Source organism: Cotesia typhae, unplaced genomic scaffold (assembly GCF_013202065.1).
Source record: "Cotesia typhae breed Kobodo isofemale line unplaced genomic scaffold, CoteBio_Ctyphae contig_22, whole genome shotgun sequence".
In the NCBI taxonomy this organism is placed as follows: Eukaryota; Metazoa; Arthropoda; class Insecta; order Hymenoptera; family Braconidae; genus Cotesia; species Cotesia typhae.
This window is the reverse complement of record NW_027423728.1, coordinates 3335107-3350913: the sequence shown is the minus strand read 5'-3', so window position 1 is coordinate 3350913 and position 15807 is coordinate 3335107. Positions and strand designations below refer to the sequence as shown.

The window sequence follows — 15807 nt, the reverse complement described above, 5'->3', positions numbered from 1 at the left end:
AATTAAAACTGTCATCTTATGGTTAGCCAATAACAAGCTTTCTGTGAAACAATAATAAAAAAAAAAAAAAAAGAAAGACAAAAACACAATAATAAAATTTCGACCCGCTCGTCAAATGTATTGTTCAAAATTGTAAACAAAACATAAAACACGTGATCTAATGAAAATGAAACGTTCAAAAATTGACATTATTAATGCAACTGTTGAATCGTATTTAAAACGTCGTGGTTATCAGGTAATTATTTGTTTTATTTTATTTATTAAAATTTATAAACATAGTTCTTGTGAGCAACAATCAAAAGTTAACCTCCTTCGGCCTCAGTATTTTTTTTATTTATTTATTTACCGACTACTTTAATATTTTTCCAATTGATTGATTAATAATCCTTTAATTATTTTTTCAGGATATTGATATTTTCAATAAATCGGACCAAAATAAAACAATAACTAGTGAAGAATCATTGTTACGTGAAATGGCACAGTCAGCAACATCAACCAAAAATTCAATTATTTTTAGTGCGATTACCAACGACGTTACTGCTGCTGATCAGGCGTATAAAAAGTAACATTGCTTTTTAACTATATAAATTGTTTTTAGATAGATATTTATTTATCATTACAACAGTAATAACTGTTTTTTACCATTTTTTCAATGAAAATAAAGTTAGCCGACATCTAAAAACTTTTAGAATTTTTTTTATTGAAAAAATTATCACAAAAAAATTTTTTTTTTAATTTGCACGTGTAAAAAACTTAAATAACTGCAAGTACAATTTTTTAAAAATATCTTTTTGTTTTAATTAAATTATTAAAAAAAAATCAAAAAATTTAGAACGTCGGCTAACTTTAATGACATATATGTCAAAAAAGAATTAGAAAGAATTCAAAATGATTTGATTTTTAATCATTTTGAATACTTTCTAATCCTTCAAATCCTTTTTAATACTATCTCTTATGGGCATTTAACATGTGAGATCATTTTTAATTCTTTTTTTTAATAAGGGTAGTTAACTGTCACTATGACAAACTTTTTATTTTTTTTTAATAAATAAATTTTCTCCGAAAAATTATTTTTGAAAAATTGCATTTTTGACTTTTTTAATTTTCTAAATATCAATTTTTTTTCCATAATTTATTTGTTAAAAAGATTTTTAAAATTAATTATTATCTGCTAAATTGATTCTCATATTATTTTGAATTAAATTAAGTTAAGTTAAATATAAATTGTTTTTATTTAATATAATAATTATGATAATTACAGAATACGGGGATGGATAAATTTAATAAATGACGAGACAGTTAAAGAGGATCTAATGCATCTTCTGTATCCAATTTTCTGTCACTTGTACCTAGAGATGCTGCACGCGGGAAATTTGCAGGCGGCTATTGAATTCTTTAACAGCAATCGAAATGATTTTATCACGTGTACAGAGAAAAATTTTCTCGAAGAATTATCCTGTGTGTTTTCGATACAGGATGCTGAGTCCAAGCCAATTGTTAATGCGTTTAAAATCAGAAAGTATAGAGTTGACATGTCTGATGAAGCTCACAATGCATTACAGAAATATTTGGCTAAATATGGTCATGTTATTATCATGCAGGTACTGTTAATTATTATTATTATTATTATTTTTATTATCTACACTCCAAAGCAGGTTACATAATTTTGTGTGTTTTAGATAATTAATATACACGTGACAATAAATATAAGAATAGAAAACATAACGGAAGAAGAAGAAAATGACAGTGGTTCCAAGTTTGGTGATGTTACTATTAATGGTCATATGGAACAAACTGCTGGTACTGGAACTGATAGAGAGATGAGAGAATTGTTAGAAGTCATTAGAGGATTGAACAATAATCCGTATAAAGCTTTGAAAATATTCAGTATTAAAAATTCTATTGAAGAGTAAGTTTATAAATTATTTTTTTTTTAATATTGTTAATAATTTTAGATTTAGAGGTAAATGGCTGTCCAGTTTAATACACCAATGGTTTAATTTAATTTTTTTCAATATTTCGTCTGTATTTCTCTTCAGGCATCATCAGACATTTATTTACGTTTTTATACAACTCTATACAAATAAGAGTCAGTTGTAATTTTTACAATATCATGAATTTTAGTTAAATATTCCACATTTTTACATAAATCTTAATTCTAAATTTTTTACACACTAATCTTATTAATTTGAAACACTTACTTGATATGATGTTACATTAATAACGTCAATCGGCTTTGTACAGTGATTGATATGAATATACATATATATATATATATATATATATATATATATATATATATATATATATATATATATATATATATATATATATATATATATATATATATATATAAGAAAGAAATCACAAATTAGCAATGATGATAAGAATAATAAAAATAGTAAAAAATAATAATAATAATCGGGAAATTCCTGAGCACACTATAATAAGTAAAAAGTTTTAAAAAAATAGAATGATATTAGGACTGATTTAATCTGAGTTCAATGTTCAATTTCCGATGAGTTGGTCACATGATGAGGGTTCTTAGTTGCGCTTGAAAGGAGTTTAAGGGTGGTCCATTGACGAAGTCGATGTCTTGATGAAGTTTGTTGACGGCTATGGTTATTCTGTTACAAGGACTATTGATAACGTAATTTTTATTGGAGTTGGTAGATTATGTTTTTTCTTTTTCTTTTTAGTCATCTTACTAAGAAATTTTTTACTCTAATGTCTATATATTTTTAATTGAAAATTGTTTATAATGTTTACAATGTCCAAATTTATATAAATATTACAATGTCAATTCTAGATTGTTGATAATAATTAATAATTTTTCAGTGGTAGCTGCGCAGCAATACCCAATAAAATGGATAAATTTGCCGTAGGATTTAACAGAAATACTATCAGACTATGGCCAATGGGAAGTACAAGATTAATGAGACCATTGTTCAAGCCTCGAATGAAAAAAATCACTTGTGAAAGTGAAATTGATATCAATATTGACAACAGTGATGTTGAAGTGTATGCTTATTTAAAATTTTTAATTTTATTTTTAACAATAAATATTAATTATTACATTTTTTATAACAGAGAATCTTCAGGTGCAATAGTTTTGCGTGGACATACAGATGTTGTCCACGACATGAGATTTATCCATGAATCAGAAATTCTTCTCTCAGTATCAAGTGACAATAACATGAGAGCGTGGAGTATGGTTGACTACACTTGTATTGGAACTTATAAGTAATTTTTTTACTTAAAAATAACTTTAAAAATTAATTATAATTTTGGTTATTAAAAATAATTAATTTTTAAGCGGTCATAATTATCCAATCTGGTGTATGGATACGAGCTTAGACGACACGTATATTGCAACGGGCTCGCATGATCGTACGGCCAAGTTATGGACTCTCGATAGAAAATTTCCAGTTAGGATATTTGCCGGTCATTATATGGATATAAATGCAATTAAATTCCATCCAAATGGAAATTACTTGGCAACAGGTTCTGCTGACAAATCGGTTAAATTGTGGAGTAAAGAAAACGGCGAAGCGTTGAGATCTTATCCAGGTGTTCAGTCGACTATTTATTGCCTAACCTTTAGTCCAGATGGAAAATATCTCGCTGCTGCTGGTAAATATAATTTTAATTATTTAAAATTTATAATTGTATGAAAATAAATTAAGTTTGTATTTCAGGAGATGACAAAACGGTATTAATTTGGGATTTGGCGACAGATGGTCTTTTAAATGAACTGAAAGGTCATGAAGGTACGATAATGAACTTAGACTGGAGTCCTGATGGCCAGTTTATCGTCAGTGGGGACATGAACGGTATTGTTAGATTATGGTCTGCCAAAGTAGCTACTAATAATGGTATTAGGTAAGAATTTTAATGATAAAAAATAATTTATTTTGTTTAAATAAAAAAAAAAAAAACTAAATTATTGTTTACTAGCAACATTGTAATCACTATGTGACTGCCGTGACTTGTGAACTATAAATAAGTAAAATTTTGCTTTATTAAATAATGACTTCTGTAAAATTACACTGTACTTTTTTAGGTATTAATGTTTTTAAAGATATAAGCTCATCTTGATGTTACACTCATTAAGAGCTTTCATTTGAGTACCTACATGCATTTTTGATATATTTTTCATATATTATATATATGTATATATGAAAAATATATCAAAATACATGTGGGTACTCAAATGAAAGGTCTCGATGAGTGTAATGTCGGGATGATCTTATATCTTTAAAAATATCAATCGTTCACATTATAAATTGACTATTGGTGAGAATGATATGAAACCTTGAGAAGGCATAAACTCAAGTCAAGACCTTTTGTCACTCCCCACAAAATTTTGTTTATTCTCTTAATAATACAGATTAAATTTATTTCAGCATACCAATGCAATTAACGCCTGAGATAGATACTCCAGTGGTGCAAGTATTAAAGCCAAATTGTAAAGCAATTTTAACGTTACGATTTAATCCAAGAAACAATTCACCGATGTGCGTCGTAACTGCATAAGAAATTGATAAATATTTTTTTTTAATATGTCTCTTTAAAAAGTCTCGACCGGTTTTTTTTTTTATTGGATATAATTATCTATTTAATTGTCTATAACTGACCAACTTGTGAAAATTTTTTAACATCCAATAAAAAAATATGGAATTATTTTTGTATATATGAAATAGAAACAAATTTTATTATTAGTTAATAAATTAAGAAATAATGATCAAAGTCGACGATCTGAAATAATTGTAACTAATATTTTAGCTTATAATTTTATTATTTAATTAAGATACTCAATAATGAAAGGTGATCAATATAAATGTTATACTTCATATTTAGTCCTTTCAACAGTGTGCTGGCTGTGGAAAATCACAGTATTGTAAGCGAATAATTAAATTGTTTTTCTAATGGAATCATTTGGTAAACCATAAAGCTGTGTTCTGCTAACTATAATTAGTAATTATTATTTTAAATAATATACGATAGATAAGAAGTTAATATTTTTTAATAAAAAATTGTAATTAGTTTTTGGTAATCCATGTAAGCAAGTACATGTAAAATAAATTTTTCTTTCTTTATATTGTAATTATTAAAATTATTTCATAACATGTAGATATATTTGATTGGAATAAATAAGCCAATTTTTTTTTTAATTGAGTTTATTTATTTTCTGAATACAAGCAAAAATATTTTATAATAAATAAATTACATTTTTAACGTTAAGTTTTGTATATATATTTTTTGATAATTACTTATCAACACCAAATGCTACGAGTTTTATTTAAAAAACTTTACTTTACGTAACTACTGTACAATTATGTGATCAAATTACAGAAAAAAAAAAAAATTATCACATGTGATGAAATTACAGTGATAAACAGAAAAAATAATATCACATTAATTGAGGTATTCATTTTGGTAAAATTGTTAATTTTTATATTTATCAATTAATTAATATTTTTCGCTTGTTATTTTTGATTTTATTATATTAAGTAAGTAACCAATGTAGTCATGTTATTTTGCGTACATGACTTTTTTTTGAGTGAGTAAAAGATACCTCAGAAATCTCACAATTATCGAGTCGATTAAAATCTATTCATACAATTATTTCTATTATTATTATTCTATATTTATAATTATAATTTTTTTCTAAGGATCATAATGCAGTTCAATTTAATTAAAAAAATACATGGACTCTTTATGTTTCGGTGATCAAGAAAAAAAAAATTTACAATGCTTAATAAATTTATCGTAAAAGTGTAAGATGATTATTAATTTACGGTTGTTAATTTACTGTACGAATCAGTACATAATTTATCTTCATAAATTATCTAATTAATTCATTAAAAAGTCTTACTGTTATATACACTGTATTGATAAAAAAATTTTTAAGAAATTAAATTGTCACATAAAAGATATTGAGTTCAATAATAATTAAAATTATCAGTCGTAAAATAATTAAACTATTTAAAATTTGTTTCCTAATTCTTTTGTTTATGTAATGAAATTTCATGCCTTATTAATAAATAATTTTTCTTTTAAATGACAAATTGAAAAAAATAAAAATTACATTGATGTGTGATGAAACAAAATAAAATATTCAATTGCATTCATGAATTGATTTTGGTTAAAAATAACCAAGTCTATGTATATTTTTTTTTCTAGTTAATTTTGTCAAATAACTAATTATTTATAATTTATCGCTTGTATCTTCCTTTTATTAACTGCAGAGCTTTTGCCATCAAAGGAGCCTTGCTTTTTTTGACTACTCCTGATGCTGAAAAGTTAAATTAATTTAATTAATAAATTCATAAAAATACAAAAAAAAAATAATACTCAAGGTAAAAGCCCCAATTATTGACTGGGGTCTAAATATTGAAATCCTAAATTATTTTTAAATATATTTAATTATCTGTAATAAGAATAACTATCATATAAATTTTTATTAAATTTTAATTAATTAAAAGTTTGAAAAAAATTACTGTCAGTTCACAATATTAAATATTAATTATTAAAAAAAAAATAAAATTAGCACCAATTCATCAAACCAACTTCCGAGCGTCTATTTTCTTAACAACTTTGGTTTTAAAAGTATTTTTTTTTAAATGCTGAGTTTAAATTAATTTCTTCTTTTGATAAATTTAAAAATTGATGTTTGATTATTTAAAAAAAAATGACATCATAACTTTGTCTCTTATAGTGTCAATAATTAGGGCTTTTATCTTAAATCTAAGTCTATAATACTCACTGGATGATTTGGCACGAGACATTGGAGGCGGTGGAACGGCAATGTCAGTAGGAGCATTATTTCCAGTTGTTAAAATCATTTTTTTCTTCATATCTGAAGAAGAAGTTGCAGATGATGTTCCATACCTCGCTTGTTTCTTTAGTATGTTTCTCGGCGGTTTTACAAATTCGTCGACATAAGCCAGTTTTGTTGATTTTTTTTCTCTTTCTTTATCCTGAGCTCTTATTTTCACCTGTCCGGTTATCATGTTCAATCTAGCTTCTCTTTCCTCTATGCATCGCTAAAAAAATAAATAATTAATTGATTTATTTTTCAAATATACAATTATTATGTTTAATTAAAGTTTATTTTTAAAATCTTCTAAATGTCAAATTTTTATGACATTAAAGTTAGCAGTCACTTGAATATTTTTTAGTTTTTTTTTTTTAACAAACAAATTTGTTCCGAAAAATTATTTTTAAAAAATTGTATTTTTAATTTTTTATACAAGTCTATTTTTTTAATATTTTTTTTTTAGGATAATTTATTTGTTAAAGAAAATTAAAAAAATTGTGAAGTGACAGCTCAATTTAATGAAAATTAATTTAGCAAATATTTGATTATTTTAAGAATTTTTTTAATAAATAAATTATGGCAAAAAAAAAAATTGACGTAGAAATTAAAAAAAATTAAAAATACAATTTTTCGAAAAAAATTTTTTTAAGAAATTTATTTGTTAAAAAAAAAAAACTAAAAAATAATCAAATGACTGCTAACTTTAATAATGTCATCTAAATTTAGCAGACATTTAATAATTATTAAGAATTTTTTTAACAAATAAATTATTGCAAAAAAAATTAGAAAAAAAAATTAACATGTAGAAATTTCAGAAAATTAAAACTACAATTTTTTTAAAAGTAATTTTTCAAAACAAATTTTTTTTTTTTTTTAAAGTTAAAAACTGCTAACTTTAATGTCACATATTTCAAATGGGTGAAAAATTTAGCGCCACGTGGCGCTGTAACAAAAACGTAAAAAATAAGTTTTAAACCCTAACCTCAACCGTCACAAACCATAAAACAATTGTCACTATAAACCTTAGCGTAAAATTATTGACTATTTACACGAAAATACCTCAACTAATTATATAATCGCAGGTAAATAAAAAAAAAATGACAGATCAGTGACTGGAATTGAAATAAACATAAAGAGTAGTGACGAATAGTAAGCCTAAATCGACAACAAGATGCGTAACTACAAGAGAAAAACGGAGAGAGGCCTGATTCCCAAGACAGTGATGATCCAGGCTGCCAAGGAAGTGCTGCTGCTTAAAAAGTCCAACCGCAGTGTCGCTAATAATTACGGGATTCCGCGAACTACCTTGGTGAGATTCTGCTCAAAAATCGAGATCGAGGATCTGAAGAACGACGACCTGGTTAAAATAAATGTCGGGTACGAGGCGATGAAAAAAGTATTCTCATTTCAACAAGAGCATGATCTGATCAGTTTCATAAATCAGTCACGTATTGATTCTAATTCTAATTCTAATTCAGAAGGTAATTATCACGATGAGTTAACCGGGCGACAGCTGAGAAAATTCGCGTACGAATATGCTGTCAGTCTGGGAATAAAGTATCCCTCTTCGTGGTCAAATAATAAAATGGCCGGTCCAGAATGGTTGTCAGCCTTTTTACGCAGACATCAAGAGTTAAATGTTAAGCGTCGAAGTCATTGCAAGCAATTGCCGAACAATATTGTTGAATGCTCGTTTCCTACCAGTGAAACTGGAACAGAAGTGGGAGCTGGAAGTATAGAGGAGCTTAATGTCGATACATTTTTAGACAACTTCAAAACTATTTTGGATGACTTGAAATTAACCCACCATGATTTTTTGAAGATGGGAACTAACCCTGGAGTGGTTTCAATTAGCCCGGTTGAAATCACGCCTGTCATTGTTAATGTTGAGCAAGAAAGTAACAGCAACTTGGTGGAGGCCAAGCCGGGATGCAGCACCCAGGTTACAGATTTCAGTGACAGGAGAGAGGAAGTTGATCCAACAGAAGTTGAACATGTTAAAAATTTTAAAGACTCTAAAAGCAGGATGACAAAAGTTGAAAAGGTTGAAAGAAGAGGACGGAAGAAAGGCAGCACAGGAAAGAAAAAAGACACTAATGATGGTGAACAAGACAACGACAAGGATTTCGTGGCAAAGGAGGTGAAGAACACTCCCAAGAGGACGAGGCAGTCCACGAGGCTGAGAAATAAAAAGTCCGAGGAAGAACACAACGAGAAGACTTGTAAGATCTGCAAGAGTGGAGTTATGTATGTCCAGTGTAATTTGTGCGAGGTCTGGGTTCATGACAAGTACTTATCGGCTTCAACTATTGTACAAGTAAACAATAAGAAGGACATACTTTATCTCTGCGCTACCTGTCAATGATTATTTTTTTTTGTTGGAAGATTAGACGCTGGAAAGTTTAGTGACGCTAATTTTCTTATCAGAATAATTTACTTTTTATCTTAGATATAATCTTTTGGTTTGAAAAAAGTCATCATAATTACACTACTGTGACGTTCGAAAAAAAAAGGTTATTTTCGGGAATTTTTTTGACGGAAAATAAAGGAATTAGGGGATCGGGTTTTTTTTTATTTTATTAAGGGTACATTAAAGATTATTATCCTAAATTTTTATTAAAAAATATTTAATTATTACAAAGTTATTAATAATCTCGTAGAGCACTAGAAAAAATTTCTCCCTCCATAGTCGGATCGATAACTCAAAAACGAATCATCTGAAAATAAAAATCAAAATTGCTTTTTAATCAGTAAGAATGTAGTTAACGTCGCACATACGGAATTTTGAAAATTTTCATTTCATAGATTTTTTTAGCTGGGTTAAAACAAAAAATAAAAAACAGTAAAAATAATGAGAACATTTTCAATCAATCGCCATTTTTTTAAAAATTAAAATTTTCAAAATTCCGTACATGCGACGATAACTACATCCTTACTGATTAAAAAGCAATTTGGGTTTTTATTTTCAGTGGTTTAGTTTTTGAGTTATCGATTCGACCATGGAGGGGGAAATTTTCTCTAAGGCTCTACGAGATTGTTAATAACTTTTTAATAATTAAATATTTTTCAATAAAAATTTAGGGTAATAATCTTTAATGTACCTTTAATAAATAAAGAAAACCCGATCTCCAAATTCTATTATTTTCCCTGTAAAAAAAATTCAAGAAAATCACTTTTTTTAGACCGTCACAGTGGTGTTTCTTCCCCATAAAATTAAAAATTTTTACCCCATGAATTTCTGAGACTTTTACTTTATAGCGGCTATTTATAAATAATAAATTATTATTTAAGTTGACATGGTTATAAACGATTGTAGTTTTTAATATTTTAATTACTTTATCTGTTACCACGAGTGTAGGTGAGAAATTTTTGTTAAATATTTTATATAAATATTGAATGAGTTTATAATTCAAAATTTATAAACTATTATAAATGATATCATAGAAGTTTCAATAGAAAAAAATATATCATAATATAGTTGATAAATTAATCTAATATCAAACGTCTATTATATTTAATAACAGAAAAAATTAATTGTAAAAGTACTGTATTAATATATATATATATATATATATATATAATTTATATATAATTTATATATAAAACAAAACAATCTCAATGATTCCATAAAATTAATATTTATAATTTAACTTTTGTATTTTTTTACTTTGTATTACTTTGATAATGTTTTAATAAAAACTGCGTGAATTAATTTTGTGAAATAAAAAATAAATTCAAACTTACAATGTACATTTCACGCCATGACTCCATTTCTTGAGGCTGTGCCTTCCGGAATTCGCGATTGCAGTGTTCGTTCCACAGAGGCTGGGTGTCCTCAATTAAGTGGGGGTTGTAGTACTCGATGTGGTACAATTGTTCGGGAGTGGCTCGTCTCAACATGGGCTCCAAAATGTAATAAGGTACCCCGCCGGTATTTTCCACAGCATCAATGTTATCTATCAGTACGCGAATGCACAATTCATATAGAGACGGGGGGCTCTTGAGATTTGATCCTAATTTGTTACCAGAGTAGACTTTGGTCCTTTAAAAAAATTTTATATCATTAATTTCAAACAACTTGCTAATTAATATGATAATAATAATTAATAAACTGAATAGGCCATTCTATGTCAAATCGACCAATCATTGGAATCAACCCCTTTCGATTTGGTCACATTTTGGTGAGAAGTTTTCTTTTATCATATAACAAAATTTTTCCAAAGGAAAAAAAATAAAAAATTTTTTTTTTCTCATCATTATGCCACAAGATGAAATTTTAACTGTTCAAACATCAAAATTATGCGATTTGCCAAATTCAATTAAGATAAAAATAAAAAAAAAAAAATTTAAGAAAAAATTTTTTTTTAACAAATCTCAAAAATTCATACTTTTGAAAAAACAAAAAGCACAGCTCCAAAAAATTTAGAATCTTTCAAGATTGGTACAAGATAGTATACAAAAAAATTTGAGCCAAAAATTTATTGTCAACCGTTATTTTTGATGATTTTCCAAAATTCAAAATTTGACATTTTTTAAAATTTTTTTTTAATAGCTCCAAGTGTCCCCTTCGGCAGAACTTCGTTATATGATAAAAGAAAACTTCTTGGCTAAATCGAAAGGTGTCGATTCAAACTATTGGTAGATTTGACATGGAATGACCCAAATACTTACTTTGAATATGTAGCGGAAACACCCGCCTTAAATGCTCTAGCTTGCTTAACTGCTTCTTCTTCATCTCTTGCTTCATCCGTTTTTCGGTAAAGCGGGTTCATGTGATTTACTGGTAGCGGTTTGTAGTTAGGACTTATTTCTGGTAATGTTGACGCTAGATCGACACTTAATGGCTCTAATTTGATACTTGGCGATAATAACGAAAGTGACTAAAAATAAAAATTTTTAATTAATATAATTCATTAACAATGTTTCATTTTTTATTTAAAATTAATTAAAAATATTTACTTGATCTTCTTTAGGCGATAACGGTTCAGTCTTTATTTTACTAGATTTATGTGACGAAGTACTAGCTTCTGATTTTATACTTTTAGATATACTCGGCGAAATTATTTTTTTACGTGAGGATGACGTTGACGCCGTACACATACCCAGAGCTTCAGCAAAGCTCGTTCCTAAAAAGTAATGAATTAATTATTTAAATAATCAAACCACTAGGATAAAAGACCCAGTTATTGACATTGGCCTAGTTAAAATCAAAAGGCACTAATTCGTATCAAGGCCCTTCTGATGATACCAAATTCAACTATAAAAATTTCTTTAAAAATAACAGTATGCTCGTCACAAAATTTTCCTTTCTCTCTCAATTATATAAATCATAAATAACTTTCAGTAAAAAGTATCAAACCTATTTACAAAACAAAATAAACAACTTTTGTATATCACTAAATTCGAATCTATTTATAGCTACTTCGAAAACTCATCATAATAAATAAACTATTTTAGAAAAGTATATATGAAACATTGAAAAGGCACAACTTCAAGTTAAGAACTTTCCAACGATACCAAATTTAACCATAAAAACTCATTTCATCATATAAATACACTGGCCACGAAATTTTGTTTATTCTCTTAATAATATAGATTTGAGTCAATTTGTTTTATTTAATTAAAATAAAATTTCAAGTGTCAATAACTAGTTCAATGTCAATAACTGGATCTTTTATCTTATAAAAAAATTAATAAAGAAAAAAAAATTACCAGAATTACAATCAATTCCCTCTTTATCATTAATTTTAATTTTTTTCTCCTTATGTTTCTTGTCTTTGCTCTTATCTTTGTTCTTATCCGACTTTTTGTCCTTATTTTTCTCACCCTGTTTACTTTTATCAGTGTCCTTAGAACTAGAAGAGTGACTGCGAGATTTCGAGCTAGATTCATCTTTTTTTTGTTCGTGTTTACGACTTTCGGAAGACTTGCTATCACTTTTGACTTTGTGTTTGCTACTGGAACTAGAATGTTTATGTTTTTCCTCTTTAACTTTATCAATAGAGTCAGCAGTCTTGTCCTTTGAATTTTTTTTCTTCACCGTAACATCTTTGCTCGAACTTTGTCGCGGTTCAGGTGACTCTGACTTAATTTTACTCTTATCACACTCACTATCAGACATTTCATTTTTAATTTCATTGGTATCATCAACACTTTTCCCATCTTCCTCTGACTCATCCGGCACTTCTCCACTCCTTCGGCGTTTATGCTCGTGCTTGTCGTTCGCCAGCCCTTCGCGCTTACGTTTGCGATCACTGCTGCTGCCATTGTGCTTGGCATACTCAGTTGAGGAAACTTTTGACTCTTTATCTTTTTTAGTCTTACTACTGCAACTACTACTACTACTATTACTACTATAATTTACATTCTCGTCTCTCTTAGAACTATCTTTATGCCTATCACTTTTACCACCAGACTCCCGCGAGCTCTTTGATTTTTTTTCACGCGACTCCTGTCGCATGTTTGAGTCTTCTGATTTATTTTGATGATTTAATGACAATGACGACGATTTTGAGTGGTGTCTATTATCATCGCTGTTGCCATTTGATCTGCTTGTTGATTTAGATCGTGATAGTTCTGAAGAATTGTTTGACGTACTTTTGGAAGATCTTGATTCATCTTGAGAATTATTATTATAACGCTCATGTGACTCACTTAATTTATGGCTGCAATTAATTTATAAAAAATTTTTTTTTTAATTTAAAAATTTATGACACAAGTTGACAGAAATTAAAAATTTTTTTAGAATTTTATAGCAATTTAATTATTATAAAAAAAAATTTCACATGTAAAAATTAATAAAAATTACAAGTGAAAATTTTTAGAAGCATTTTTTTATTGTAATTGATTTGTTAAAAAAATTTTTAAAATCAACAACTGACGGCTAACTTCAGTGTTATAAAAATTTTCTATGAGCTTTTATAAAAAATTTACTTTAAAATTAAAAAAATTAAAAATTACCTGGATGAATTAAGGGTTAGATTTTCATCCTTGTCAACTCCTGAATCGGAGTTATCACTGTAACCTCCAGAAACATCTGGAGCGCAATGATCGTCCTCATAATCGCCTTCACTGCTGTCCTCATCGACAACCATGTTCTTCCATTTAGCAACCAAGGCCTTAGAAGCATCTCCAACACTTTTATCGTACTTCCGGAGCGCGTTAATTGTCCTTCCTACTCCCGTTTCTTGGAGATGCTGCACTGTCACTGGTAATTCGTGTAACTTCCTTATGCATCTCAAAAGCTACAAAAATATTATTATTAATTTTCATAATTTCATTAACTTTAAAAATTATAGCAATTTAGAATTTAAATGATTGAATTTTTTCCAAGACTCCAACAGATGGTAATCGATTATTATTTATTAAACAATTAATCATAAAAATCTTTAATTTTAAATGCATCAGAATAAAATAATAATATTTATTTATTATTATTTAATTTTTTATTAACAATTTATTGAAAAAATAAATTTACGGAGAAGAAAATTCCGTTCAATTAAAATTTCTGTTTTTTAGGTTATCTCTGGGAATATTTTTTTTTTTAATATTATTCCTAAATAAAAATAAAATAATGGTTGAATAAAGAATAAATAAATAAACCCACCCTCTGCTCATCATCAGGGTATTTTTCGATACTTCTTTGATAATGTTGGATTTGATTGACAACAGAACTTTCAGACATATTGTTAACTTGTAGATATATATATATATATATATATATATATATATATATATATATATATATATATATATATATATATATATATATATATATATATATATAGGTATATCTAAATATATATGTTGTATGTAGTGAATATTTAAAATAATACAATTAATAAAATGTTTGTGTGTATGATGTAAAAATATATTGTACAAACATCTGTAACTTTAAAACAGTCAATAATAAATTTAAAAGTATGATTGTGTATAAATATGTGATGCTTGCTGGAGATTATTACACAGAACTGAAGTCTGAAGTCAACAGACAACAGACAGTACATCCAGTCCAGTACTGCGAAACACGAAGGTGCTACGAAGATAATCTTCGGGTAGACTCGGGCGTTTCCGAGTCACGTTATCGGTGTCCATTTTGTCTTTGCCTGGATGGTGGGGCCGATCCGAAAATTATCGAGTGTTGTTATTTTACTGCTGTAATTATATATATTTAATACATTTTTTGTCTTGACGATTTTTTGATTTCTTTTTTTTTTTAATAATTAAAATTAGTTTTTTTTTTATTGTCTTAAAATTCTAAAAAAAATTAATGTCATTAAAGTTAGCTGATGTTCTAAATTTTTTGATTCTTTTATAATAATTAAATTAAAACAAAAAAATATTTTTAAAAAATTGCACTTACAGTTTTTAAAGTTTTTTACACGTGAAATTTCTTTTTTTATTATTTTTTAATAATTTTTTCAATATAAAAAATTATAAAAATTTTTAAATCTCAGCTAACTTTATTGTCATAAAAAATTATAATACTGAAGTGAGCCGTCAGCTGTTGATTTAAAAAATTTTTTTAATAAATAAATTAAAATAAGAAAATGTTTCTAAAAATTTTTACTTGTAATTTTTATTAATTTTTACATGTGAAACTTTTTAATTTAATTTTTTTTATAATTATTTAATGTGACACTAATGTTAGCAGACCTCTAAAAATTTTTAATTTTTTTTTTAATTAAATTACAACTAAAAAAATATTTTTAAAAAATTGCACTTGTAGTTTTTTAAGTTTTTTACATGTGAACTTTTTTTTTAAATTATTTAATTGAAATTTCTTTAATAAAAAATTTATAACAATTTTGAAATGTCAGCTAACTTCATTTTTATAATTTAATTGCTACAAAATTCTAAAAAAATTTTTAATATCCGACAACTTGAGTGTCATAAAAAATTTTCATAAAAAAGTGTGACAATTATATGTAGTGTAAAAAATGAAAATGAAATAAAATTAGAAAAATTATTAAAAAAAATTTCAC

The 15807-nt window shown here is 26.7% G+C and overlaps 2 protein-coding genes across 3 annotated transcripts; one reads left to right on the top strand and one right to left on the bottom strand.

Moving 5' to 3' along the window:
- The first annotated feature begins 78 nt into the window (after positions 1–78).
- Wda (will decrease acetylation) lies at positions 79–5099 on the top strand. Its single transcript, XM_074238539.1, has 9 exons — positions 79–235; positions 405–562; positions 1262–1601; positions 1680–1909; positions 2839–3021; positions 3091–3243; positions 3317–3633; positions 3699–3882; positions 4407–5099. The coding sequence occupies exons 1-9, from the start codon at positions 161–163 to the stop codon at positions 4534–4536; spliced, it is 1770 nt and encodes a 589-aa protein (XP_074094640.1). The 5' UTR covers positions 79–160; the 3' UTR covers positions 4537–5099.
- Positions 5100–5756: 657 nt separating this feature from the next.
- Eloa (transcription elongation factor elongin A) lies at positions 5757–14962 on the bottom strand. Of its 2 annotated transcripts, XM_074238538.1 has the most exons (9): positions 14659–14962; positions 14430–14496; positions 13784–14067; positions 12536–13488; positions 11783–11949; positions 11495–11703; positions 10568–10865; positions 6770–7049; positions 5757–6298 (listed from the first exon to the last, which is right to left on the bottom strand). In XM_074238538.1, the coding sequence occupies exons 3-9, from the start codon at positions 13915–13917 to the stop codon at positions 6219–6221; spliced, it is 2121 nt and encodes a 706-aa protein (XP_074094639.1). In that variant the 5' UTR covers positions 13918–14067; positions 14430–14496; positions 14659–14962; the 3' UTR covers positions 5757–6218. The 2 variants fall into 2 exon arrangements, with proteins under 2 accessions (XP_074094639.1, XP_074094638.1); XM_074238537.1 differs by lacking the exon at positions 14659–14962 and having other exon boundaries at positions 14430–14507.
- Between the last annotated feature and the right edge of the window lie 845 nt (positions 14963–15807).

Excerpts from the sequence above, each read along its gene's own strand:
- Wda (XM_074238539.1), top strand. The coding sequence starts at position 161 with ATGAAAATGAAACGTTCAAAAATTGACATTATTAATGCAACTGTTGAA. Across the intron at positions 1,602-1,679 it reads GTCATGTTATTATCATGCAG|ATAATTAATATACACGTGAC; the intron begins GTACTGTTAATT and ends TGTGTGTTTTAG. Across the intron at positions 3,883-4,406 it reads GCTACTAATAATGGTATTAG|CATACCAATGCAATTAACGC; the intron begins GTAAGAATTTTA and ends AATTTATTTCAG.
- Eloa (XM_074238537.1), bottom strand. The coding sequence starts at position 14,507 with ATGTCTGAAAGTTCTGTTGTCAATCAAATCCAACATTATCAAAGAAGT. Across the intron at positions 11,950-12,535 it reads GGGAATTGATTGTAATTCTG|GAACGAGCTTTGCTGAAGCT; the intron begins GTAATTTTTTTT and ends ATTACTTTTTAG. Across the intron at positions 7,050-10,567 it reads CATGGCGTGAAATGTACATT|CGATGCATAGAGGAAAGAGA; the intron begins GTAAGTTTGAAT and ends TTATTTTTTTAG.